At 40.1% G+C, this 27,251-nt stretch overlaps 1 protein-coding gene across 2 annotated transcripts in view; it reads left to right on the top strand.

The window, feature by feature from the left end:
- The window catches only part of MAP3K20 (mitogen-activated protein kinase kinase kinase 20), a 117,917-nt gene extending 91,426 nt beyond the window's left edge, over positions 1 to 26,491 (top strand). For both annotated transcript variants that reach the window (XM_060779216.2, XM_067471487.1), the window contains exons 17-20: positions 14,167 to 14,283; positions 19,389 to 19,463; positions 20,541 to 20,691; positions 22,240 to 26,491. In XM_060779216.2, the coding sequence (XP_060635199.2) occupies positions 14,167 to 14,283; positions 19,389 to 19,463; positions 20,541 to 20,691; positions 22,240 to 22,931 (1,035 nt within the window). In that variant the 3' untranslated portion in view covers positions 22,932 to 26,491. The remainder of the gene's footprint in view (positions 1 to 14,166; positions 14,284 to 19,388; positions 19,464 to 20,540; positions 20,692 to 22,239) is intronic.
- Positions 26,492 to 27,251: the final 760 nt, after the last annotated feature.

Below are 27,251 nucleotides of genomic sequence, written 5' to 3'. Positions count from 1 at the left end.
CCTTAGGTCCTTTCAGATGGTATCTTATTCTACATATCTATTCTGCCTTAGGTAGACAATATACCTGAATTTTAAACTTCAGCCTCATCTAGTCTATATCTACCACTAAACTGACAGAGAACATTTACTGAGAACCCCATCTACATTGCCATATAACACAGTTTGAAACTGCATTATATGTCAGTGTGAACATATACAATGCAGCTTAACTGCATTGAAATGCATGTTGTGAGTCTACACTAACCATATACTAAATACGATCCCCGGGAAAATGGAAGGGAAAAGGAAGAGGGGCCGACCAAGGGCAAGATGGATGGGTGGTATCCTTGAAGTGACTGGCTTGACTCTGAAAGAGCTGGGGGTGGTGATGGCCAACAAGGAGCACTGTCATGGGCTGGTCCATGAGGTCTCGAAGAGTTGGAAGTGACTGAATGAATAAACAACACACTCACCATATAATGCAGTTTCAAACTGCATTGTATGGCAGTGTAGATGGGAGCCTTGGGAGTTTCAGGAATATAAACCAGCACATCCTTTTAGTAATAAGGCATAAGCTTTGTTGTGCTGTTTCAGTTTTTCTAATGCTATGTGTTACCTTAGCATTTTTATAGATGGTCTTCTACTTTGGAAGTCATTATTCTGCTCATTTTGCCATTAGCTACCAGTAGATGTGCAAATATTCAGTTGTGTTTTTCTTTCTTTCACAAAATAACAATGGAAAGCTTCCACAGCTTGAAAAAGTAACCTTTGGTTCTGTGTCATTTTCAAAATATACAGCCTGCTTATTTTGAAGTAGGGTCCTGTGTCTTAAATGGGCATTTATGGTGAATAAGCACAGCTGTGAAGGTTATTTTTGACAACTCACTTTGTAATGCAGTAACAAATTGTCCCATAGCAATTTGCCGCCCTTGACATTAGTAAAAAAATTAGTTACTCGTTGTTTTGCTCTTTGACTTCACTGATGTGCTACATGTTGCCTTTGTGTATTTAAAGGGCCACAGGACTTTAAAAAGAGTGTAACAACAGAAGTGAAAAGAGCATGGCACCAGGCTTTGTTTTATATAGAAGTTAAGCAGAAGTGAGTAACTGAGGCAACTGACTTGGGGGCAAGTTGAGGGAAGGAGGGGCAGAGTTATATCGAGTGACTGGTGGGAGCAACCCTATTTTAATTTCTATATCAGCCAACTAAAGATAACCCAGGCATAACCCTTATTCCTGATCCCAATGTGAGAAATACTTTTCAACTAAAACTTTAGAACAATGGAAGCAAATTCATGTCTTGTTTCAAAAAGAGCAAAATGTTGCCAGCTCTTTTAGTTGAAGAAACAATGGAAATACACCTACGGTGTATACTCATGTATAACTCTAGAAATGTCAGTCAAAAAATCAACCCCAAAAACTGGGTCAACTTATCCATGGGTCAGTGTAAGAAATGTATCTTAACTCTTAGTAAAAAGGAGTAGAGTGGTGAAAGGCAAGAGTTTCGTCTTAGTTTGAATGCCGGGGTGGAAAACAGTCACGGTTCTTTGGCGCTTTTCCTCAAATCATATTGTATCATCTCAGAAGGGTACAGTTGAAATGTATTTAAAAACTTAAAGTTTAAAAACTTGGCATTGTTTTAGATGTCTTTTAACCAGTAGCTGGCCACTTGGAGTGCCTCTGGTGTTGCTATAAGGAGGTCCTCCATTGTGCATGTGACAGGGCTCAGGCTACATTGTAATAGGTGGTCTGTGGTTTGCTCTTCTCCACACTCACATGTCGTGGACTCCACTTTGTAGCCCCATTTCTTAAGGTTGGCTCTGCATCTCGTAGTGCCAGAGCGCAGTCTGTTCAGCGCCTTCCAAGTCATTCAGTATCAGCCATGGCTTGAGATTCCCAGTTTTAGCCTGCCACTTTTGGACTCTCACTTGCTAAGGTGTTCCTGCAAGTATCTCTGTAGATCTTAGGAAACTATTTCTTGATTTAATGCACTGGCATGGTGCATGATATCCAAACAGAGGATTGGCCAAAGCTGTCACTGCCTTGGTCCTTTCATTATTGGCTGCTACTTCCTGATGGATGTCAGGTGGTGCAATACTGGCTAAACAGTATAATTTCTCCAGTGGTGTGGGGTGTAGACATCAGGCCCGTAGCCAGGATTTCATTTCGGGGGGGGGGGGGGGGGAGGGCTGATTTTTTTTCAGGGGGGGCTGAATTTTTTTCAGGGGGGGTTTCGGGGGGGCTGAGTTTCAGGAGGGGGGGCTGAGTCTGAGTGAAAGAGGGTCTTGCCTAGCAAACCTTTTGTATCATTACCCCAATACCCCCATGCATATGGGATATATTGAGTATGGTGATCAAATCATGATATGAATAAACATAACAGTTTAAATAATGCACCAGTAAGGCCTTTTCGCGAACCACCATGAGAATTTCGGGGGGGGGGGGCTGAAGCCCCTCAAGCCCCCCCCCCCCCCCCCCCCGGCTACATGTCTGGTAGACATCCTGTGATAATGTGGCATGTCTCAGTAAGAGCCACATCCACTGTTTTAGCATGGTGAGATGTGTTCCACACTGGACAAGCATACTCAGCAGCAGAGTAGCATAGTGCAAGGGCAGATGTCTTCACTGTGTCTGGTTGTGATCCCCAGGTTCCTTTCATATGATATTGTTTATAGCGTCCACTTTTTGCTTGATATTCAGGTAGTGCTTCTTGTAGGTCAGAGCACAGTCCAGGGTAACTCCCAGGTATTTGGGTGTGCTGCAATGCTCCAGTGGGATTCCTTCCCAGGTAATCCTCAAAGTTCAAAATGCTTGTCTGTTCTTAAGATGGAAAACACATGTCTGTGTTTTAGATGGATTAGGAATCAGCTGATTTTCCCTGTAATGAGTGCTAAGGGCACCTAGAGCTTTGGAGAGCTTCTGTTCAACCATTTCAAAGTTCCCTGCTTGGGCAGTGATGGCGCGATCATCAGCATAAATGAAACTCTTTGTCCCTTCTGGCAGTGGCTGATCATTTGTGTAGATGTTAAACATAGATTGAGCAAGTACACTCCCATGAAGCAGGCTGTTCTTCTGTTTTCGCCATCTGCTTCTCTTGCCCTGGAATCCAACAAAAAAGCTCCTGTTTTGTAGCAGATTTCTTATGAAGCACCATGAGAGTAGAGCACCGAAGGAGCACCATGAGAGTAGATGGGTAAGCTCTTGCTTTTCACCACACTACTCAGAGAAGGAGGTGCTTCCTTCTGTTACTTTAAATTTTGTCAAAAGACAACCCATAACTTTCACTACATAGAGGAGCAGCAAACCTTTTTGAATGCCCAATGAGAAAATGCTCAGGAGCAGCTGAGGAAGTGCCAGTGCTTTTCTCTACTTGTCCACAAGTCATGCCAAAAAACATAATTTTGCCCCCAAACCTGCCTATTACTTATACATGAGAGTGACTTATACACAAGTATATATGGTAAGTTACATTTTAGGCATACTGGGTTGGATCCTAACTTGCACAAAGTGAACAGAAAGGCTTCTTCCATTTATGGCAGGAAATGAGGTCCAGTGGAGGAGGCTGGTTGATGGAGGAGATGTGCTGATTCCTCATTCATTCATTTCCCACTATCCAGAGTAGCCTTACAGTTGGGAAGGAGTAATCAAAGAGGCCACGGCCCCCTCTTCCTCCAGCATTTGCACAGCTATTACCAGAGCTGACTATAGTAACTCTTGATCCATCTCGGCATATCTTAAGTAGAAACAGAACAATCTCCCTTTGAGAAGATTATGATGACACATTATTTTTTTAAAAACAGCATGTGTTATGGGATGGAGTGTGGTTGTTTTACATGTAGAGTATTCTGGACTTGGGCTGAGATTTAATCTGCACGGTTTTGCAAGTTTTATGATTTTATGAAACCAATGGGAGATCATAATTGAGTAGAACCAGTGTAATGTAGCAATTTGAGTGTTGAACCAAAAGAACAGGGTTCAAATCCCTGCTTGGCTATGAAAACCCACTGGGTGACCTTGCGCAGATCACACTCTCTCAGCATCAGAGGAAAACAATGGCAAACCTTCTGAGAATAAATGTTTCCTTAAATGCTTTAAGTCAGAGTTAACTTGATAACATATAACAACATTTATCAAAGAGATTGTTTTTGGCTCATTGGGTCATACTATCTGATAGATCTAGAGTAGGGTGGGAATCACGTGGATCACCAAAGATGGGTAAACAGCAGTTCCTAGCACTTGTAATGCTGGGTAAGAGTTGCTGGGAGTTTGAGCCTACAGTATCGGAAGAATTGCCCAATCCATACCCCTTAGTTACAGAGATATCTGCAGAGTGCACTGAATGGAATCAAAAGTGTGGGGACTTGAAATGCATCTCTTCATTTTGTACTTAATGTTGGTGAGTGAGCATAGTATGTGAGCCAGCATGATGTAGTGGTTTGGGTGTTGGACTAGGATGCTGGCAGATGAGGGCGCAAATTCCCACATGGCCATGGAAATGCACTGGGTGCCCATGACAAATTACATTATCTCGGTCACAATGGCAACTCCTTTTTAAACTATGTAACCCACCTCAGTGGCACAGTGGACTAAACCACTGAGCTGCTGAACTTGCTGACTGAAAGATTGGCAGTTCGAATTTGAGGAGCAGTGTGAGCTCCCGCTGTTAGCCTCAGCTTCTGCCAACCTAACAGTTTGAAAATATGCAAATGCGAGTAGATCAATAGGTACCTCTCTGGCAGGAAGGTAACGGTGCTCCATGAAATCATGCATGGAGGTGTCTATAGACAACACTGCCTCTTTGGCCTTGTTTTTCCTCAATTTGGCTGTCACCTGGTATGGTGACATCAGTAATCCAAACTTTTTCGTTTTCCACAATCATCATCATCATCATCATCATCATCATTATTATTATTATTATTATTATTATTATTATTGAACAAATTCTGCCCTGAAAACACTCTGATAATGTTTGCTTTAGGCTTGCTGTACTTCAGAAATGACTAGAAGGCACAAAACAAGCCGTGGATAAATCTGCATTCTTTAAGTGCATATAATTTGCACTTTCTTGCAAAACATATCAGCTAGACTATCTGTAAATTGCCTCATCCTAAGGAGCGTTGAAATACTACTGCCTCAACATGCTATTTGCCATGATGCATTTATACAAAACCCAATCCATGTCATGCAACGGATTTAAGATTCAGAGCTTTACAAATGCCCCTCTTGAGCCGTGTAAGCAAGAGGAAATTCTGAAACTCCAACCGCTCCTCCTGAAATACAGTTTGTCCTTTTAGACTTCTATCCATCTTAGCCACTGAAAACTACTGTTTTAAAAGGACTGTTGAGACCAATATCTAGCACCTAAGCAATTCATTAACATGCATAAATTCCACCTCACAAAGAGAACAGCAAGCAAAGCATGATTTTCTCTTTAAAAAAATACTGCCCATTTTAATTACATTTGAGGCTTAATTCTGCTGTTCTCAGCCAAAATTTGGTCTGAATTGGGATGTGTATCTGAATCTAGCTAAACCACTTACTACTATTCAAGCACACAACCTACATGTGCGCTGATGTTACACTCTATTTGTGGAATGATTTTAATGGACACCCCTTTCCTTAAAGCCAATCTCATTTTTTTGAAAAACCCCAAACAATAATACTAATATTAATAAAAGCCGCCGTGCGGCAACCTTTTCTATAGTGGTGCCTGCTTGGCAGCCGTCTTGCTTGACCCAAGACAGGGGCCATTGTTAAGGCTATAACACATTTACATATTTTGCAATAAAACATCAGTTATTTGCATTACTGTGTCAAGTTTTATTTGATTCTTTCACCTAAAAATGACTCATTTTCCTTTCTTGTATTTTTTTTAAAACCAAACTACTCTAAGCTTGTTTGAGAATAATCAAAAATTGCCCATTTAGCTAGAAGTCATTTTCTTTTCAAAAGGCAAATGTTATTTAATCTTTCAGCTGTTCATTGTGCCATCATAAATACTTTCTTTTCAGCACAGTTGTGGGGACTGAAATGAGCCCACTAATTGCCTCCCATTTCGACTGACATGTGGTGGTTTAGTGGAAAGGGAACACAGCAGGGAGAAGGAAATAGGAGGCTGAGAAAATGAGAGCTAATTATTTTCACTGCCTCATGTCAGGCTCCGTGTCAGCCTTGTTTTTACAAACTGGAAGGTTTAGCACTAAATAAAACAAACTGGCGTCATGTTTTTATATACTGGCAGTGTCATGGAAGCAGCTGCACATCTCAAAGACAATATAATGCCTGCGTTCGCATGGACACCATCTGACAGCCACCGTGAGCCACGACTAATGAGGATATCAGAGTGGTGCCAAGTGAAAGGTGCTGAATTATGTATGATTCTTCATCAGTACAGCAATAGTCCTGTACATCATTATGAGACATTGTTTTGCTGAAAGAGATTAAAACATTCTTAGTTCCAGACCCTGCAACCTAAACACGCTACAAGAGGTTATTAATGGAATTTTCGGGGAGAGCTTCTTGCAGATTTCTTTTTAGGGATTTTTTTTTTTGAGAGGGGAGGGAAATATATTATTTTTCTCTCTCTCCCTTCTTCACTCCCACCCCAACCCATGGGACAAAGCGGTAGTGGGTCATGACACTATATACATAAAGAAGAGACGCAAATTAACCATACTTGTGTTATCTTCCTTTAAATCGGGTAGAATAAAATGTAATGTAGCAGAGTTAGCCTTAATGATAAATAACCCAGGTGCTAACACTATAGATGTTTCAACTCTTATTGCCTTTAGAACAGCAGGTTTCTGCAGCTGAGACAGATAATAACCACGCATGTAAAGGAGCTACCAGGGACCCAAATTACCAACATTCTGGTAGTTTTAATACCAGCGTGATCAGGCTTTGGCTTTTTTGTGTTTATCTTACATTATGTCTCAGATAGATAGTTAGATAGATAGATAGATAGATAGATAGATAGATAGATAGATAATGGTCATTTGTGGGATTATCATAACTCAAAAACCACTAGACGAATTGACATGAAATTTGGACACCATACCCCCAACAGACCAATGAGTGACCATCACTCATAACCCCCCCCCCACCACCACCACCACAAAAAAAATCAGTGGAAAGGACTTAAAACCCCAAAAAGCTAAATGATGAAAAGCAAAATGACCATACAAAAAAGGGAGGGAACGAAGAGGAGAAAGAAAGAAAGAATAGAAAGAGGGAGGGAAAGAGTGAAGGAAAGAGTGAAGGAAGGAAGGAAGGAAAGAGGTAGAAAAAGAAGAAAGGAGAGAAAGAGGAAGGAAAAGAAAAAGGGGGAGAAAGAAAGAGGTAGAGAAGGAAGGAAGGAAGGAAGGAAGGAAGGAAGGAGAGAAGGAAAGAAAAAAGGAAAGGAAGGAAAGAGGGAGTGAAGGAAGGAGGAAAAGAAGGAGAAAAGAGGGAGGGAAGGAAAGACAGAAAGAAGGTTGGAAGCAAAAAGCAAAGGAAGGAAGAAAAGAGGTAGAGAAGGAAGAAAGGAGAGAAAGGGAAAGGAAAAGAAAAAGGGGGTAGAGAAGGAAGGAGAGAAGGAAAGAAAAAAAGGAAAGGAGGGAAAGAGGGAGCAAAGGAAGGAGAGAAAGATGGAGGGAATGTTAGCCACAGCAACATGTGGCGGGTACAGCTAGTATACACACACATATCCAGATGCCTGCTAAGATTTTCTTCTACTGCATTTCTGTTTTTCTTTTTCATTTACTGCATTACAATCTCTAAACATATCCTAAAATATAGAAGGTATTGTAAGCTTTGAGGCTCTTTCCAAAATCTCTCCCTTCAAAATGTTTTTTTTTCATAACACACATAGGTGCTTCTTTCACCAATGTCTCTGGTTATTCTTTTTCGTGCATTTGTGTGTTCAGCATCTGCTAAAGAAACACTTTGACTTTTGAGACATCTTGCCTCCAGAGCTGGCCAAAGACATTTTTGCTCACTGAGGAAGGGCAATAACATGCCCACCGTATTAAGTATGGGAGCTGAGTAACCAAGGCTAGGCAAGTTGCACAAGAGACAGAAATTCTGCTGTATCCCCCCACAGCCCCTAATTAAAACATCTATATAAATACAAATGTAATATTAGTTTGTAGGATTAACATAACTCAAAAACCACTGGATGAATTGACACCAAATTTGGACACAGTACACCTGTATTTTAGTGTGTGTCTTGCTACAACATAATTGAGTTCTCTTAATGAAGGAAAGAATATCAGTTTTGTGTTGAGATTTATGTTGTGGTGTTGCCTTACAATATATCCAGGGCCTCAGTGGTGAATCTGTATCAAAATAATTTAGCAGCGTTCTTAGCAAGTGTTGCAGTTGCCTTGTGTAATTCAACAATGCTTGTAACACTTTGATTTAGACCAGTGGTTCCCAATCTCTGTCCTCCAGGTGTTTTGGACTTCAGCTCCCGCAATTCCTAACAGCTGGTAAACTGGCTGGGATTTCTGGGAGTTGAAGTCCAAAACAACTGTGGTAGACAGAGGTAACAATCTATATTGCTTTGGCTATGGAAGATGTATGCCCACATATTGTTGGACAGTAGCTCCCATTAGCGCAAGCCACCAAGACATGTCTGATGAGAATGACTGTCTAGCAACATGTGGAGGTTTCCCATTTATGCTTAGACGGAGGGAAAGCCATGGCAGAGAGTGTTTGAGTTCTATGTATGTGATGTTGCCAACTGATTCTCCTCTTAGGTTGCATCAACACTGTGGTATTAATGCAGTTCGACACTACTTTAATAGCCATGCTTCTATGCTATGGAATTATGAGAGTTGTAGTTTTACAAGGGCTTTAGCCTTCTCCGCTAGCTACCCAACAAGCTACAAATCCCAAAGCCCATAGCATTGAGTCATGGCAGTTGAAGTGGTGTTGAACTGCATTAATTCTAAGTGTAGATGCACACTTAGATCTAAAATAGCAAAACCCTTAGTACAAGAATTGGCTACTCTTAGCACATGTTCAACACCTGTATCTGTTACAACTATTGAAATGGTAAACAGACTAAATTCCCATGGCTTTTGCATCACTTGAACTACTTTGGATGATGGTTAAGAAGTGCAGATAGAGAAGTGGCTGTTGTGATTTTGTTTGTTCTAGTTGCATTGTGTGAAAGTTATTTACTCATGGCATTTACACCTCCAAACCTATGCATGTCTAAAAAGGACCAAGTTCCAATGGAAACTAATGGGCCTTGAGGAAACATGTTTACGATGGCCCTATATTAAGCTTCTTGTATATCGAATTGTAGCATACTTTGGTATACCTCTGTTCAGTTATGCTAGCTTTTATTTTGACAGGCATGTAGCCGGGGGGGGGGGGGGCTTGGGGGGCTTCAGCCCCCCCCCCCCCAAATTCTCATGATGGTTTGCGAAAAGGCCTTACTAGTGCATTATTTAAACTGTTATGTTTATTCATATCATGATCTGATCACCATACTCAATATTTCCCATATGCATAGGGGTATTGGGGTAACGATACAAAAGGTTTGCTAGGGTAGACCCTCTTTCACTCAGACTCAGCCCCCCCCCCCCCCCGAATCGAAATCCTGGCTACGGGCCTGTATCTTGGGGATGTATTTGAAATACTCTGATAGAAATCTAGTCCATTTACCTCTGCTATAGCATGATAGCTCTTTCACTGAGTGTCTTGACAAACTACAAAGCCCAGGATTCCATTGAGTGGAGCCATAGCAATTAAAGTGATAACCGACTGCTAAAATTGTGCAGTCTGGAAGCACCCTATGTCCAATTGCCACAGATTTGGAAGATGCAGGTGTCGGGAGAAATTGGTTTGATTTGCATTTTAATGTAAACTTAATTAGTACTTTCCAAATCAGGAAGCATACCAAAATAGTTAAACTTTCATACTCATTTTTCCTAAATTTTGTGATAGATTACCTATCAAAAATACACACAAAAATACATTACGGAAAAGTACACACAATGGATAAATTATTGAAAATAACACTAAAATGCATTTATGATAAGAAATTGCTTTCTTTTTCCCCATCCCCCCTTTTTAAAAAAAAAAAACCCGCTGAGATTGTCTAACAGATTTTCCAGTATGAAAATCTGGAAAATGTGTATATTAGTAGAAATGCACATGAACATTTGTGAGCATAGCATCAAGTACAAATGTAAAAACAAAGATATACAGCCGTGTTGAACATTAATGTATTTGAGTTATGCATATATTGAAGAATAAAAATGAAACTGTTTGCCATATGCTAACAGAACAGTTCCATTTAAGATCTAGATAATTGTTTTTTGATTGGTTGTATAAGATCCTAACTGCTGTTAGAGTAGACATGGTAAAAAGCCCTTGGAAGATCATGGAATGACTGGGAGCTGCAAGACGAAACCAGATGAAACTGTTTTCACTGCCATTCCATGTTGCCCAAGCTCAGGTAGCTTAGGGACACATGATAGCACTTACTACACCCTCACTTCTCCATGTCTCAGCAGTGTCCAGCTGCAACATGGGTACTACTGGTTAGAGATTAGGGAAGGAAGAGGGGAGAGGAGGGGGAAGTTCCTCATGTGATAGGACAAGGATTGAGAGCAATTGAGTATACTTAGCTGCCTTTGAATTGGCACTCTTATATTTGCTAGGAGTCATTGTCAAGTATTGTCCCAAGTAACAAGCTTGACCATCACACTATTACAAAAGGAGGAATTTTTGTGTAATGAACCAGGAATTGTTGCTGTTGCGTGCCTTCAAGTCATTTCCGACTTATGGTGACCCTGAGGTGAACATATCATAAGTTTTCTGAGGGTGAGAGAATGTGATTATCTCAAGGTGACCCAGTAGGTTCGCCTGGTTGAGTGGGGACTTGAACCCAGATTTCCAAAATTGGTGCAGTGCTGAAACCACTGTACTATACTGACTCTCTGGACCAATAATATCTTTGGTAGAAGTTCACTGGGATTGGTTAAACATTGCATCCATTATTACTGCTTAAAACACTGATTTTCTGAAATTGTTTGGAAGTGAAATTGAAATGGAGGCTGAAAAACACAGTGCTTAATACAGTGGTACATTGTGGAGCAAAGCCCCCTTTTGCTTTAAAGCTACTGTAATGTTTACTTGGAACTGAATCCCTTGCACTATGGATGTTTGGCAATGTTAATTAAAAGTTTTCCATTGTGTGCTCTTCTGAGTTTATCTTTTTCCGTTGATCTTTGCCATGGGCTAATTGTAACTAACTATGGCAGATGTCCATTTCTGTCCCACTTCTCTGAAGAGGGTGGGAGGAAAGAATAAACAAACTATTATCATTCCCTGAAGCCATGATCAATAGGAAGCTATAAAACAACCTGTGAACAGTCAAATATTAATCGAAAGCACAAGTGGAGGCAAGTGCTCCATAGTGCTTACTTGCCTCCACTTAGCAAACTTGAACTTTGTTTTGACAATTGCTAGAAATCAGGTTTTGAAGCACTCAGGAAGACAGCAAAGAATCATTAGCCTGCAGTGACTTGGCTCCACTGTTGTTTTCATTCTCTATTTTTTTTAAAATGAGCAGACAAATGATGGTCAAGTGTGGCCACAACCTGGATGAGAATTGCAGTCACTTTGGAACAGATCGTTTCCCAGGTGAAGTCAGCTACTCTGTTTCTAAGGCCCCGTCTACACTAACCATTTAATGCCATTCAAAGCTAGCTTCAAATTGTGGTAGCTAGACAATTCCACAAAGGCCTTGTGAAACAAAGCCCTTAATGCACATCAGTGATCTGTGGTCTGGGTAATCACCACCTGGACCTCAAATCAGTGCCAGGATTTCTGTTCAGCGAAAACACTTTCTTCAATACTGTGTTGAAACTGACTTAAGTGTTTTGGAAAACGGCATTCATAACCTTTTGGAGAACACCTTTCGGAAATCATAACTTTTTAAGAAAAGCATGACCTTTCAGAGAAGAACCAAAAACCCTTTAGAGTAGAATCTTCTCTTGTGGTATACAGCCAGATGTAATTACGCAAGGCAATGGTTTCAGTTGTTAGATTTAATAACCTGTTATCTCTGATCTGTTAGAAAAACAGAGATTTTTCCAGTGTATAAAAAACAGCAGTGCTTCAGAAGTGTTTTTCAGTGCCCAAAATATATATACTCTCCCATAAAACAACTTGTTTTATACCGTACACTCAGGAGACAAAAATGAAATAGACTTTGATAAAATAACATATTTGATTTACTCACAACCTTCATATGTTCAGCATACACAAGTACAAAACTTACCAGTCCATCTCTTACAGCAAAAACAGCAAGCGTGTGATCTGAGGTCTGAAGTAGTCTGCTGTGATCATGTGGTCTGCAGCCCCTTTTATAACTTCTCAGGAACCATAGAGTAAAAGAAGCTGCATATCAGAACATACATACAGGAAACTCTAAGCAACAGGATCATAAATAAACATTACTAGAGAAGGCTTGAAGAAGGTTACAAAGTGATCAGTGTAGATGTGTCCTGGCATTCAGTGAAGTACCGTGCTCTGATCAATGCCTATTCTTTCATAGCAACCTTACCATAGTGAGAGAAACAAAATGTATTTGCACCTGAGATGACTATCATGCTGGAACATTGGGGGGGGGGGGGGGGGGGAGAGACAGCTTTTATATCTTAAAGATTCCACATCCCCATCCAGTCTTGGAAGCTGAGCAAGGTTATTCCTGGTTAGTACTTGGATGGAAAACCAAGGAATACCAAATGCTGTAGGCTGTATTTCGGAAGAAGGGATTGTCAAAATATTCTCTGAGCATTCATTTCCTAAAAAAACCCTATGAAAGTCAACTTGAAGGCACATATATACACATTTGATTCTGAGACAGCCGTCATTATTATAAAACATACATACTGCCAATCCTGGCTGTGATCATTTGAGGCAAGTTCTTTCTAAATGCAAATGATAGTGCAACTCTGATAGCCTGTGCTTTTAAGTTGGTAGAGGTTTCTGACCTATTGGGGATTGCTTGACTATAGGTTGAGCATCCGTTATCTGGAATTTCAAAATAATTCAAAACGGTCCACATGGGTGATGGTGATTGCTTTTTGCTTGTTCACAGTGGCACATAAACTTTGTTTCATGCACAAAATGTTAAAAATATTATATAAAATTGCATTTAGGCTATGTGTAGAAGATGTCTATGAAACATAGATGAATTTTGTGTTTAGATTTGGACCCCATCTCCAGGATTTCTCATTTTGTATGTGCAAATACAACTATTCCAAAATTCTTCTGGTTCCAAACCTTTTGGACAAGGGATACTCACCTTGCATAACATTTTCTTATCTTGGAGCCACCATCATAGTAGAAAGTCTTCCAAATTCCACATCAGCTGCTCCATTTGGCTTTTGTGGCTGCGAGATAGTGGAAAAGCCTCCATAGAAATATAGCATTTCTTTAAAGCAGTGGTTCCCAACCTATGATCCGGAAGAACTAAAATATGGTCTGCGGCCTCACTATTACTAAACCGTTGCAACAAGAGCAACTGGTCTTGCGAAACCCTGTTATAGTGCTGAAGCTTATTAAATACGTTTTTGTTTTTTTGTTTGTTTTGGTGGATGAGCAGATAGCAAGTACTGGATTGTATATGTTCTGTATCGGAAACTAGAGCTGATGTGCTCTATCCAATGCAATTTGCTGAATCCACACCTCAAATAACCAAACTGAATGCAAAGTTGACCAAAAACGGATTAGTAGCCCTTTTGGTACTAATGTTGGAGAAAGGTCCCTAGTCCAAGTGGTCCCTGGTCCAAGTGGTACATGGTAAAAAAAAAAAAAAAAGATTAGGGATCACTGCTTTAAAGCTTCCATGGAAGCTACTGGTAATCCTGGCAAACTGTTATTTTCAACTTTGGTTGTAAGCTTTTTGTTGTTAATCCTGTAGCAGAAAGAGTAGCCTTTTCCAGCTTTTCTCATTACATGTTACTTCAGGCTTGAGACCATTATATAACTGGTAATTCCCAGAATGATTTAAAAACTATTAATTTTAATACTAATTTCACATTCAAATAAATTTAATTTTATACAGTTTTATTCCTACAATATATAAAGCTATTAAGGCATAACAGGGTTTCACCTGTAGAGAGAGACTTGTATTGTTCTTGTTTCCGATTCTTACTTTTTCAATTTTCTTTTCAACATCAGGACTGTAAATGGAAAATGTATATGGAGATGGATGGGGACGAGATTGCAATAACGTACATAAAAGATGTGACATTTAGCACTAACCTACCTGATGCAGAGATTTTAAAGATGACAAAGGTAAGGTTCTGTTTATGGGTCTGAAGCTTTTGTGACTGCCGAAATCTCAAACAAAGGTAGTAAAATACCACAGCAGCAGACTTTTATGCCTGTAGAAACTCATTTGGAAAGAAGCTTTTAAGATTCCCCCCTACTCTTTTTGCACATTTGTATCATAATAGATTTTTTTAGTTAAACATTCCCTTTTCAATCATTCTAATAATGAAGTGATGTCAAGACCTGATATTACAGTTAAAATGCGTGTTTTCCTGGTTCCGTAATAAAGTCAAGAATGCAACACTCTGTGTACAGACCATTTCTATATCATTAAGATTTTTTATGTTTTAAGTGTTCAGAAATAAAGTTTCCAAACCTAATTTGTATTATAGATATGGGGTAGGGAACAAAATTATGCTTTTAGTGAGGACAAGTCATTAACCGGATCTATAATCACTATTATTTCTAATATTGGATGAGTTTTTATTTTATTTAAGATCCAAATGCAGATCAGCTTTGCCTCCACTGTAAAAAGCTACAACTGATTTTTCAGACTCCAGTGTATGCTCGCCTGTTATACAGGGTTAGTCAAAATGAATAGGCCAATAAGTAATACAATTAATTTTCTTATTGGCCTATTCATTTTGACTAACCCTGTATTTAGTTATCTATATATTTGATTTCTAACTTCCCTTGTTCCAAAATTGACGATCAAGCTCACTCAACAGAAGACTAAGAAAAAAGATTATTTATTTACTATACTTGTATACCGTCTTTCTTAGCCTATCGGAGACTCAGCCATTTTTAAAATAAATATAAATTGTAATATTAAAACATAACTAAACAAATTCTAATATTGATCAATCAATAAGTATACTGAAATACTTTTGCTTTCCTAAATTTCATGATACAATTAACCTATCAAAATACATACAAGAACACGTATTACAAGAAAATGCATATACAATGTATAGTGAAAATCTATATAAATAAAAATGTAATGTTCATTTGTGGTATTAACATAACTCAAAAACTACTGGACGAATTGACACCAAATTTGGCAGCAAAACACATTCTAATCCGATCTATGTCTTTTAAACAAAAAACCATAAAAAAATGAAGGGGAAATAACTTAAAACTCCCCAAAAAGGAAAATGCCTTACAGAGCATGCGCAAAAGCCCCTTTCCCCATTGCGCGAGAAGAATGAAGCACCAACCGTTGTGAGGGAAGATAAGCCTTGCCATGGAGTCCCTTTCCATGCAGGAAGGCATAGTCCTTTTAACTTTTGGAGAGGGGGGGGGGGATTGAGGAAAGGAAAGAGGGAAGGAAGGAGAAGGCCTGGCCCAATGGAGGGATGGGGGCTTGGTGAGTCAAGCCCGGGCAGCAGCTGGAGCCACCACAGCAGCTCCATGAGGCCCACGTGGCTACCAGGCAACTCTTCCCCCAAGACCAGAGGATTGCAAGGCAAGCCTGACTGCAGGAGTGGCTGCACAACACCCCCCCCCCCCGGTTGGGTGAAGGGAGGATGCGAACCATGAGAAGGCCAGCAACTCTCCCACTTGGTGAAAGGAAGAGAGAATATAGAATCAGAGAGTCCTAGAGTTGGAAGACATCTGGTGGGCCATCCAGGCCAACCCCATTCTGTGAAGAAGCAGGAAAATCACATTCAAAGCACCCCCAACAGATGGCCACCCAGCCTCTGTTTCAAAGAGGCTTTTTTGAGTGTTTTGGCCAGCATGAATATAACTGAAAAGCCTTGCAGCTTCAGTGGCTACTTCTCATTACTTTATTTTCCATACCACCTTGCAGTTTAACAACCTGGCTTCTACTAGCCAGCAGGAAACCTTTGGTGGGAGGAGGTCCCTAGCCCAGATTGCTTCATGTCTGCAAATTCTTTTTTCTGAGGGCCACAGCAATGCGTGGCCGGGTACAGCTAGTAATATATAAAGTGCATCTATTATAGGACAGGCATAGGAAGACTTTTTTGCCTTGGGGCTGCATGGTTGGTCCGGCTGGGTGTTTGCATGCTGGGCATGGCAGGCCTGCAAGAGAGGAGGGCAGGGCCTGGGTCATCCTCAGGTTGTCCTCCAAGCATAAGGATGAGGCTGTTTGCCCCATCCTTAGGCTGGAAGGAAGGTAGGGCACGCAGCGACTGCCCCGGTCCTCGGGGGTCCTCTTGGTATTATGCCAGGAGGAGGGCAAGACAGACTGCAGCTGAGAGTGCACCGGAGGGCTCTCAGTCACCAAAGTGCCTTCCTTGAGCTGTCCTCCCGGCATAAGAATGGGACTACTTGCACCGCTCCATACGATTTTTAGCTGCTGTGTGCCTGCCTCCCCCATCTTTTTGGCATAAGGATGCGACGTGCCGCTATGTCCCTTATGCCAAGAAGACAGGGAAAATGAGGAAGGCCTGAGGTAAGTGCCCAGGGGGCCACATCCAGTCCCCAGGCCTTAGTTTGCCCATGCCTGTTATAAGAGATTGCCTACTCTCCCTTCTTTCCCAATTTTTTATCTTGAAGTAGTCTAACATATCTACCTGTCTGAAAACTTACTAAAGCATAACTAAACAAATTCTCATATTAAAACACAATTGACTTAAAATCAATTTGGGTTGAATCTGCTGTAGTCACAGGTAAAGTAGACCCACTGACATCAATGGGACTTGTTAAACCCTAGTCTCATAAAGTGGATTAATTTCAAGGGTTCCAGTTTGTACAAAATAGAACTCAGACATTCAAAGGCAAATTGTTTTTTAAGTAGTATCTATCACCCACTGACAAAAGACCAGTTGAATAAAAACGACTTTGTGTGGCAGTGTAAACAAAGTTATGATTAAAGCATGAAAAATCATCAAATCAGCAGGAAAAATAACATCATTCATTGAATCAAAATCTACCAGGGAGTGTCTCCAAACCTTATATGCCTCCTAGTCATACTTCTGAACTTAGGTCTGAGTGTTGTGTGATCCCATCAAAGCTAAAGCAATACCAAGGACCTTGTTATGCCATCCTAACCAAGGTCTTAGTATCAAATAATAAACAGGTGAAGGGTTGCAGATAGAAAATTACAGGTGAAAGTTAGACACTCTTTTGGGTTTAGTGCAGAAGAAGCAGGATGCATGGAAAAGGCCATGGGATACTTACCCTCACAATTCATTTACTCATTCCCTGTGGCATATTTGAAGTATTGGCAGAAAATCTGGAGATTTAACATTGGAAAAACAATTTAATAGAGTATTGTTCAACAAAAAATCTATTGGGACATGTTGGTTTTATTGCTGCAGTTTAAACAGTACTGATCTACAACTGGTGGCATGTTCCTTTATTGATTTATGATACAAGTAGGAACTGAGTGAGCCTTGCAGGGTACTTCTACTGCAACTGGTAGCATTCCTCACCAGCCTTAGCTAGGTTTGATGAGAATTCCAATTCAACAATACCTGGAGAATCACATAATTTCCACTCTTGATGTATAGCAGTTACTAGAACTTTCCTGCATGGGGCTGAGTTGAGAGTTGGAGATGTGTTAGCAGAATGTCCTACAACTAAGCGCTATAGCCCACACACACACACACACTATGACCCCCATATCTATGGGATATAATTCTCCAACTTCACACAGATGCACAAAAATGTGGATAATAGTGAACCCTATTGAAATAAGAACATATGGCCCAAGAATACCATAGAGACATGCTGTAGGAACTTTAAAATGAGTAGAGAGGACGTATTTTCTTGAACATGTGGATACTGATCCCATGGATACAGGAGTCCTACTGTGGGTCAGGAGTTGTTGGGTGAGTCATAAGGCCAATGTAAGATCTATTTTTACTGAACAAAAAAGTCTGGTCAGGGAAAAATTTGGAAAGTGACCACTCTTTTCATGAAGTATCGGAAAGAAGAGCTATTCCGGTGTATACTGGTTCATGCACCATAATTATGCAGTAATTTTTTTAATTTATTTACAGTATTTGTACCCCACCCTTCTCAACCCCAAAGGGGACTCAGTGGCCTCATAACAGCAATAATTCAATGCCATGTCAACAATGAAATAAAATCAACATATACATTAAAACATAAATTTAAGAGCCATATAACAATTTAAACACATTGTTAAAACCATACAATCCAAGATCATAGTAAAAAAAAAAGCCGCTCCAGTTGTTATTACACATTTTCAACTTTCACTACACTGTTGGCCAAAGGCTTGGTCCCAGAGCCATGTTTTTACTTGCTTTCTGAAGGTCAGGACTGACTTGAATTTGCTGGGGAAGGAGTTCCATAGCCAAGGGGCCACCACTGAGAAGGCCTTGTCTCTCGTCCCCACCAACTGCACCTGCAAAGGAGGTGGGACCGAGAGCAGGGCCTCCCCAGACAATCTTAACCTCCAAGTTGGTTCATAGAGAGAGATACATTCGGACAGGTAAGCTGGGCCAGAGATGTTTATGGCTTTATAGGCTAAAGCCAGCACTTTGAATTGTGCTCGGTAGCAGACTGGCAGCCAGTGGAGCTGGTATAACCAGGGAGTTGTATGCTCCTTGTATGTCGCTCCCGTGAGAAAACTAAGGTAGTGGTACTCAGGACAGGACTTTCAAGCACAGTTCAAGAGCCTGGCTTGGCAGAATGAGGAGGAGGATTAAAGCATGAAAAATCATCAAATCAGCAGGAAAAATAACATCATCCATTGAATCAAAATCTACCAGGGAGTGTCTCCAAACCTTATATGCCTCCTAGTCATACTTCTGAACTTAGGTCTGAGTGTTGTGTGATCCCATCAAAGCTAAAGCAATACCAAGGACCTTGTTATGCCATCCTAACCAAGGTCTTAGTATCAAATAATAAACAGGTGAAGGGTTGCAGATAAAAAATTACAGGTGAAGAAATAATATTATCATTGATGGCATGTGGATGAGATGGACTACAGGCCCATTTTGGCCAGAAGCTAACATTATCTAATTATCCTTCTTTCGTCAATTGGTGCTTTCGCTTTTGTTTCTTTCTTCATTTGTTTTTGAAGAAAATATAGTGGAAAAAGTAGGGGTTGCCAGGTAATTAGTACGATAGGCCCAAAATAAGAAAAATAATATATAACGAAAGTAACAAAAACAAACTATACTTCTTTTTTTCAGCCACCATTTGTGATGGAGAGATGGGTTGTGGGAATACAGACAGATGAGACTGTGGAATGTATAGTAACATATGAGGTAAGATTATTTAATTTTTTTAGCAGGGGGCTATTCAGGCCTTTTATCAGTATAATAATGAGTAGTGAGAATTTTTAAACTCTGTTACCCACTGTAGAGAAGGTGAAATGTTGCAATTAATGTTAAACTACCAACTGCATATGCAAACCTGAATGCTGTCTTCAGAAACCACGGACAGCTAGCTGGGAGCATTGACTCGCTTAAGTTTTAAAAGTTTTTTTTTTTTACTTTGAGAAACAGACGGCATAGGTGGTGTTTGTTGGAGAGCCCACCTTTCTTACCTTCTTGGCAAAACGCTAATTAGCAGAGCAGAGGAACGACAGGAGAAGGGAAAGGGCAAGGAGAAAACATAAAATAAAATCTAGAAGCAATTTAGTCTTGTATAATAGGATGGAAATTAGCCTTTGTGTGAGTTGGTTTTTGGATACTTACAAAAAGTGTTTCAAAAAAACCAATGGGGTATTTCACACTGAGTCTAATAATTGAAATTTCAGCTCTATCCTATGGCATGGATTCAAGCAGTGAGCGAATGGTATAGCAAAATGCTGGACCTCGCGTGCCTCAGAAGTGAAGAACAGAAGTAGCTTCTGTTAACAGGAAGAATAACCCTAGGTTTCTTTCAGACGGCAGCTCCTTGCAGGAATCAGAGCCCGACTGCAGGATTAAAGAGGTAGCAACTGTAGGCAAGCTACCACAAGGGAACCCCAGCAACAATGTCTCCTTAGTGCCAACCTCCTCTCGTTGGGGAGATTATTTATGTGAAGCACGACATGATCTCATAGTTACCAAATAATCTTGTTAAAAGACAACCATTAAAATATTGCCCTTGTTCAGATCACTGTTTGTTGGAGGAGGGGATGAGGGATGGAGAGAAGGGAGAAAGTGAAAATTGCCTTCAGTTTAGTTGGACACCTTTGAGATAAGACTGGAAGGTGATATCAGGCAACCACAGCCTATGAAGTTGAAGTACCATTGGTTTCACAAGTGTACATGAAACGTTTGGACGAGCACTGCCCAGGTGTTGTGATATTTCCATTTTTCTTTGAGACTGATAGCTTGTTTATTTTGCTTGAACAGAATGATGTCAGGATTCCAAGGTTCACCAAACATATCCAGCTATTGCAGTGGAGTCAAATAAAACCTCAGGATGAGGTGAAATCCATTGAGCTTAAAATACAGACGTCGCTCCCAAACTCAGAAGGCAACCCGCGGAGCAGATCCAACTCAAGTAGGTCAAAACTTTAAGATGGGATATACCCACAAACAACAAAAACAAAAGCAGTAGTAGTAATGGCACCAGGAACAACAACAACAACAACAACAACAACAATGGCTGCATTAATGTAATGAGGGTTGGAAAGTCTTTATTTAAAGCAGAGATAAACAGCTGTGGCCGTCCAAATGGCTTTGTATTACAACTCCCATAATCCTCACTGGTTTTTCTGAGAAAATCATAGACTGATTAGAACCTTTGCAATATGGATTTTTTTTTCTGGAATATATTCACATGTGGTTATTTTGTGTAGAAAGACCTTTTTGTGTAAAAAATAATACTTCAATGTAGAAATATTAATTACTGTGCAGAAAATGCTGTTTTCCATGCATAGAAATCAGGGACTTGCAGTTGAGGATGTATTTCTGTATAAAATTTGTACATGCTTGATTTACATAAAGACAGCAATTTTTGTGCAGAAATTAATATTTCTGTATTGAAATATTATTTTCCACAATGAAAATGCCACTTCATGCACAGAAAATGTTGCTTTCCATACAAAACAACCGAATGTGAATTTTTCACAGTGCAAGTTTTGAGTTCAAAAACTGCATGGTTTTTGAAGGGTTTTTTTTGCAATTGGAAGAAAATAGCTAAAAGTACTCATTGCTATCTTGGAGAAATACGTAGTGAAGACTTATGGCGGTTCTACGTGGGTTTGATTTGGCATCGCAGGTGCTGAATTGTGCATTTGCCATTCAATAGGGACTCCCTACGCTACCTCTTAGTCAGCAAAGAGTTTAGTGCCACCGGGAGAGGGCCTACCGTCATGTTGTGGCTGGCAGAAGTCCTCCCCACTCCCCCTTCACCTCCTAGCAAGCCCTTTAGTCTAGCAGAAGCCTACCAGCCTGCCCACTGGAAAGTAGGTGTGCGTGTTGCGGCTGACACCAGCCATGACATAGAGGCAGTTCATGGGAGGAAATTGCCATCCTTCATTCTCCAGCCACCTGAGCTTGGGAGTGCAGGATGGTTGTCAATATAGCTTTTGCTGGTTCAGCTTAGGAAGCAGTCCAACTATTTTGACAGTCCTGAACCAAGAGAATAGCCTGAATCCTGGCTCAGGTTTTGGATTTTCTGCTGAGTTAGCTTGACCCAGATCAGCTCCATGTGGCATTTAGCCTCCACTGGGTTGATCCACCCCTACACTGACATAAGTGGCTAGTGTAGATGTGTTCTTACATTCCTAGAATAAACCAACAACTGCTGTTAGAATAGCCAGTAGTGGAATCTTTGAAAACAGAACCCAGGTTTTTGAGTGTCAAATCTAGACCTCAGCTAAAGTCAGTTTGGGGATCTGCAGTGTCCTTGGAAATAAAATGGTTAGAATACAAGTGCACATACTGTTACTACTGTTATTTCCCAAACAGTAGTATTTGAGTAAAAGCAAAAAACATCCAGAAGTCATCAGATTTTATGTCAATTACAAGCATAATATTGGTATTTCCTTCAAAATGTGGACGTTATCTGGAATTCAGACTGATGCTTCCTCTGATTTTGTTTCAGGTATTGACTGCCAGTGGATGAAGGCACTGAAAATGCGTCATGTGACCAACAGTCCTTCCCTCCAACATTCCCGTCCTCACAGCCCCAACACCACACTATTTCTACCCTACCTTCAGGATCAAGGCACTTATGCTGCCGCTGTGAGGCGCATCCAGGTTCCTGTGACCTACCAGGTTACTTCTCTAAATCAGTCGAGAAACTCTTCGCCCACACCATATTTATCATCTTTACATCTAAATTCAAAGGGAAGTAGCACCTCCAGTGCAGCTTCTGATAGCCCTTCAGAAAGAGACAGGTCCAAGGCTAAAAGTAGGAATGGCTATCACAGCAGTGCCTCTCCCAGCATGGCGGTAACAGGAAGGCGTTTTGGTCGAGGTTCAACTGGTGCAAATGCAACAGCTAGGAACACTGAGAAATTTTACAGGACTTCCCAGTCAGTATTCAGCCCAAACCAACATCAGCCACGGTCACATGACAGGAAGCACTCTCATTACCACCAGCAGCCCAGGTCAATACCAGGGATGCCCTTGAAGATTGAAAGTAAACTCAAAACAGAAGAAGAAGAAAGCAAAGTCACCGACGGTGAATGGATAAAAGTCAGCCACTCAAAAAAATCTCACCGACACAATGTTGGCAAACAAAATAGAGAGAAATCAAAGGGAACTGGAACACAACAGAAAAAAGCCCACTGATGCTTCACGGAAAAATAGGCTTTGCTTTTTTTATTTTTTTATAGAATGCAGCATGTAGTCTCACTACAGGAAAATGACATGTCGATTGTTGTTCTTGAGATATCTGACACTGAATGTGAGAGCAGATGACCTTTGATAGGAATCTTCCCAAAGGAGCTACTCAATGTAAAGACACTACCTCTCATGAAACCAATAAGTGGGGTTGGCTGGGGTAGGATGGACCTCTCTCATGGCATACTACATCCATTGAATAAGATGTCCCTGTTTTCATTCTAGTTTTCCACATAAGATAGGGTCTCTTCCTTATTTTGTTTTGTTCAAGCCAACTGACTGTTACTTGAATGTACTGTATGTGCTCGTGTATAAGTCAACTTTATGTATATGTGAGGGCAGGTTTAGGGACCAAAATTATGAATGTTGATATGTTCTGTGAATAAATTGAGGGTCATTTCACAGAGAAGGGGAAGTGCCAGCACTGAAATAGTGGATCAACTACCACGGCTATTTTCCCACCCAAGCATTCAAAAAAGACAGAAGTAGCACCATGGCAGAAAAAGTAAATGGGGTTGGTGCTTTGTTTAGGGTCTCCCAGGATGGACTAAGATCTCAGCTTTTGCCATTATACTCAGAGAAGGGAGAATTAAGGTACAGTAATTACACTGACAAATAGATAAGTTGACCCAATTTTATGGGTTGATTTTTAACTAAAATGTCTTGACTTATACATGAAGATAAACAGTAATTGTTTTACAAGTATTAAATAAGAAGTCCGTCCACCTTGTGATTTAACGACTGATTAATTCACAAAATACAAATACGAGGGTTATCTGGAAAGTAAGGTTACAATATTTTTTAATACAAATAATGAACATATTTTAATAAAACTTACATGGATTGTAGCATAGGGATTATATTATTTTTCCACATAATCATTCATTTTCACTTCATTGTGGTCAGAAAAGTGTTTTCCATCAAGGTGTTCCTTCAATTTAGTGAACAGATGATAGTCACTGGGTGCGAGATGAGGGCTTTGAGAGGGGTAGCTTAAAACATCTCAACCAAATGAAGTCAACAACTCTTGTGTTCCATGAGTGGTGTGTGGATGCACATTGTCATGAAGGAGACAGACTCCCGCCATCAGCATCCCACGACGTTTGTTTTGGATGGTTCTGCGAAGTTTCTTCATGGTCTCACAATGTATTCCGTACCCATTTTGTCACATGCTGTCTTGACATTATGTCCTCTCTATAAACGGAAACGATTTCACAATGAATTGCAGTGGCGGTCATGCCCTTTGCATTTAGGTAGCGTATTACAGCATGAACTTTGCACTTGGAGGAAAATGGAATGAGGACGCTCATCTCTAACCTTCACCACAATGCCAGTTGATGAGCTACTGACTATTGGCACTGCTCGTTCGCTTTTGCTGGCTTCCCGTTACATGGCAGAGATACCAACTTCCCCTGCGAAAATTCCCTGCGAGAGCTATGTGCCTTGTAACCTTACTTTCTGGATAACCCTCGTACCTTCCACCAGCAACCTGTGTGTTATATCTAAAAAATTATGACTGATAACATTTATTTGTTTCACTCTGCAACCAAAGTATGCTACACTTTTTCCTTCTATTTACACTATCCTGCTCCTTCAAGCTGCTCTTTAATTAAAAAGAACATTCATCCTTCATTTAAACATACAACCCCACATATTTTCACTAGAATAATTCTTATGATGTAGAAAAAGTCTAGTATATATATTTTACAGAGAACAAAGAAAATTATACTGAGAAAAGCAGACTTGATAGCTTCTATTTTTGTGGTTGTTGGTATGACTAACATATAACAGACATTTTATTCATTGTATTTTAATTGCATTCAGACTGTGTTTTATATTGAGAAAATAAAGAGAAACTATTATTATTTATTTGTATATGCTGCAATTCCACTGAAATTCCTTTGGGGTGGGATTTGTTTTCTGCAATCTCAAGCGTATTTAACTAGAAAGCCAATTCTGTTGCATTGTGCAAGACTTTCTTCCCAAAGCACACTCATGGAATTACATAATGTTTCTTGTTAGCGTGTTTCTCCGTTGTGTTGTAATGATACTACACTTTTAATCTATGGTTCTTAAAACCAAAACAAGCCTATTCGCCCTGATTGTCTCTTGCAAAAAGAGGAAAGGAAAATGCCGGAGGGTTTTGCTTCCTTTAAAAATCTTTTGATGCTCACAAGAAGGGGTGGAAACAATTGAATTATATTGGAAATCTTCTCCCCACATTCTGCATATACTTAAAGATTTTTGAAAACAAAGTCCTCTATCTAGCACTAGTCATCCTTACACACTGCTTTCCAGATGTATTGTATCACTATTCACCCATCTATGTATGATGGGAGTTTAAGTTCAACACATCTAGAATGCTCTCTGTTGAGGAAAGGCTGTTCTACTCTTGTGATTCTACCCTATGGGGAATGGTTGACACACTTCCCCTACCAAGGCTTATGAACTTTTTCTGCAGCTGTCTTCCATCAGTTTTATTTTGATTTATTAAAGTAGCTGTTTAATAACTATTCTGGCTTATATCCAGTGACCTCAACATGGAATTCAGGGCTCCCCTCCTCTGCCCCACTTTATCTTTATAAAAATCCCAAAAACTATGCCAGGCTGACAGTGACTGATATAAGTTCACTCAGGCCCTTTCTACACTGCTATGTAAAATCCAGATTACCTGATCTGAACAGGATATGAGTAGTGTAAACTCATATAATCCAGTTCAGAGCAGATAATGTGGATTATCTGCTTTTCGGTATAGAAGGAGAATCAGTGAGTATCTTGGCTCAGTTAAGACTTGGACCCCACTCTCATAATAATAATCATCATCATAATCATCGCCATTATCCAGGTGGCAGCAGGATTGAAGAGAAACAACTGGAAAAGCTGACACGATATGAGGATTTAAAGATCGAACTGCAAATACTCTGGCACAAACCAGTAAAGGTGGTCCCAGTAGTGATTGGCACAATGCAAGACCTTGGCCTGCACTTAAACACAATCAGCGCTGACAAGATTACCATCTGCCAGCTGCAAAAAGCCACCCTACTGGGATCTGCACACATTATTCCCCGATACATCTCACAGTCCTAGACACTTGGGAAGTGTCTGATGTGTGATGCAATACAACAGCCAGCAGAGCAATCTTGTTTGCTGTGGACTTATCTTGTTGTGTTTCAAATAATAATAATAATAATAATAATAATTATTATTATTATTATTATTATTATTATTATTTCTTTGAGAGGGTTGGCTTAAAACATTTTCATGGTCTCACAATATATTCCATACCCATTTTGTCACATTACGATTTATAACAGTAGTAAAATGACATGTATCAAGTAGCAACAAACAATATTATGGTTGGGGGTCACCACAACATATGGAACTGCATTAAGGGGTCAAGGCATTAGCAAGGTTGAGAACCAATGATCTAATGTTTCCTAATGTTTGGTATTTCTAGCCACAATTTGGCAGATTTCTTATAAAATGCAATTTCATTCTGTTATCATTATCATGTTTGAGAAATAAAATATTGATATTACAGGCTTTCTCTGCTTATTTGATAGATTAAGGACCAGAGCACTGTGAAAAAGTGGAATTTGTCAAAATGTGGAACCTGCAATGCTCCTTAACATGCCTAATATGATTTTCACCTGTTGAATAAAAGCAGAATCTTGACCCACGCTAAGGCATAGGCTTTAACATTATTCCACCCCAAGATTACATTAGAAGTTTAGAGATTACATTAGAGATTGCATTAGGACATTTGTTAACACAATACTACACATCATTAGAGTCTAAGCACAAATTGCAGCCAAAATGTTGTTTGGGTAACTAGTGTCTACCATCTTCATTTGTAACTCGATATAGTGATGCTATTTTAGAAAAGCAAACTTCCCTGCCCTTAATTTTGTTCTTGCTTTCCCTTGAATTGAGCATTATCATTAGCTGCAAAATACTGGAGTCTCTCTTATCAGAATATTGTATCACTCCCCAACCCCATGAAAAAGGAAAAGAGAGTTGCTGCTTTAATTTTACCTCCCGGTGACCCATTCCCAGAGCCTCTCTCTCCTGCAACTGGCCATATTTGACAATCACTGACAGTAACGTGAGGAGGTACCCTACATGGGCAGACATCAAAACCACCATCCACTGACCATTATCCAGCAACTTGCTGAGCTGATTTAATGAGGTGAAGTTGCTCAAACATACTTTGTTCTTCCCTTCCCTCCTGTGAGAAATCACTCAAAACAATGACCTCTGTATGTTGCT

This window comes from Anolis sagrei, chromosome 1 (assembly GCF_037176765.1).
Source record: "Anolis sagrei isolate rAnoSag1 chromosome 1, rAnoSag1.mat, whole genome shotgun sequence".
NCBI lineage: Eukaryota > Metazoa > Chordata > Lepidosauria > Squamata > Dactyloidae > Anolis > Anolis sagrei.
Note: the sequence above shows the minus strand (reverse complement) of the source record. Positions and strands in the feature narration are given on the sequence as shown.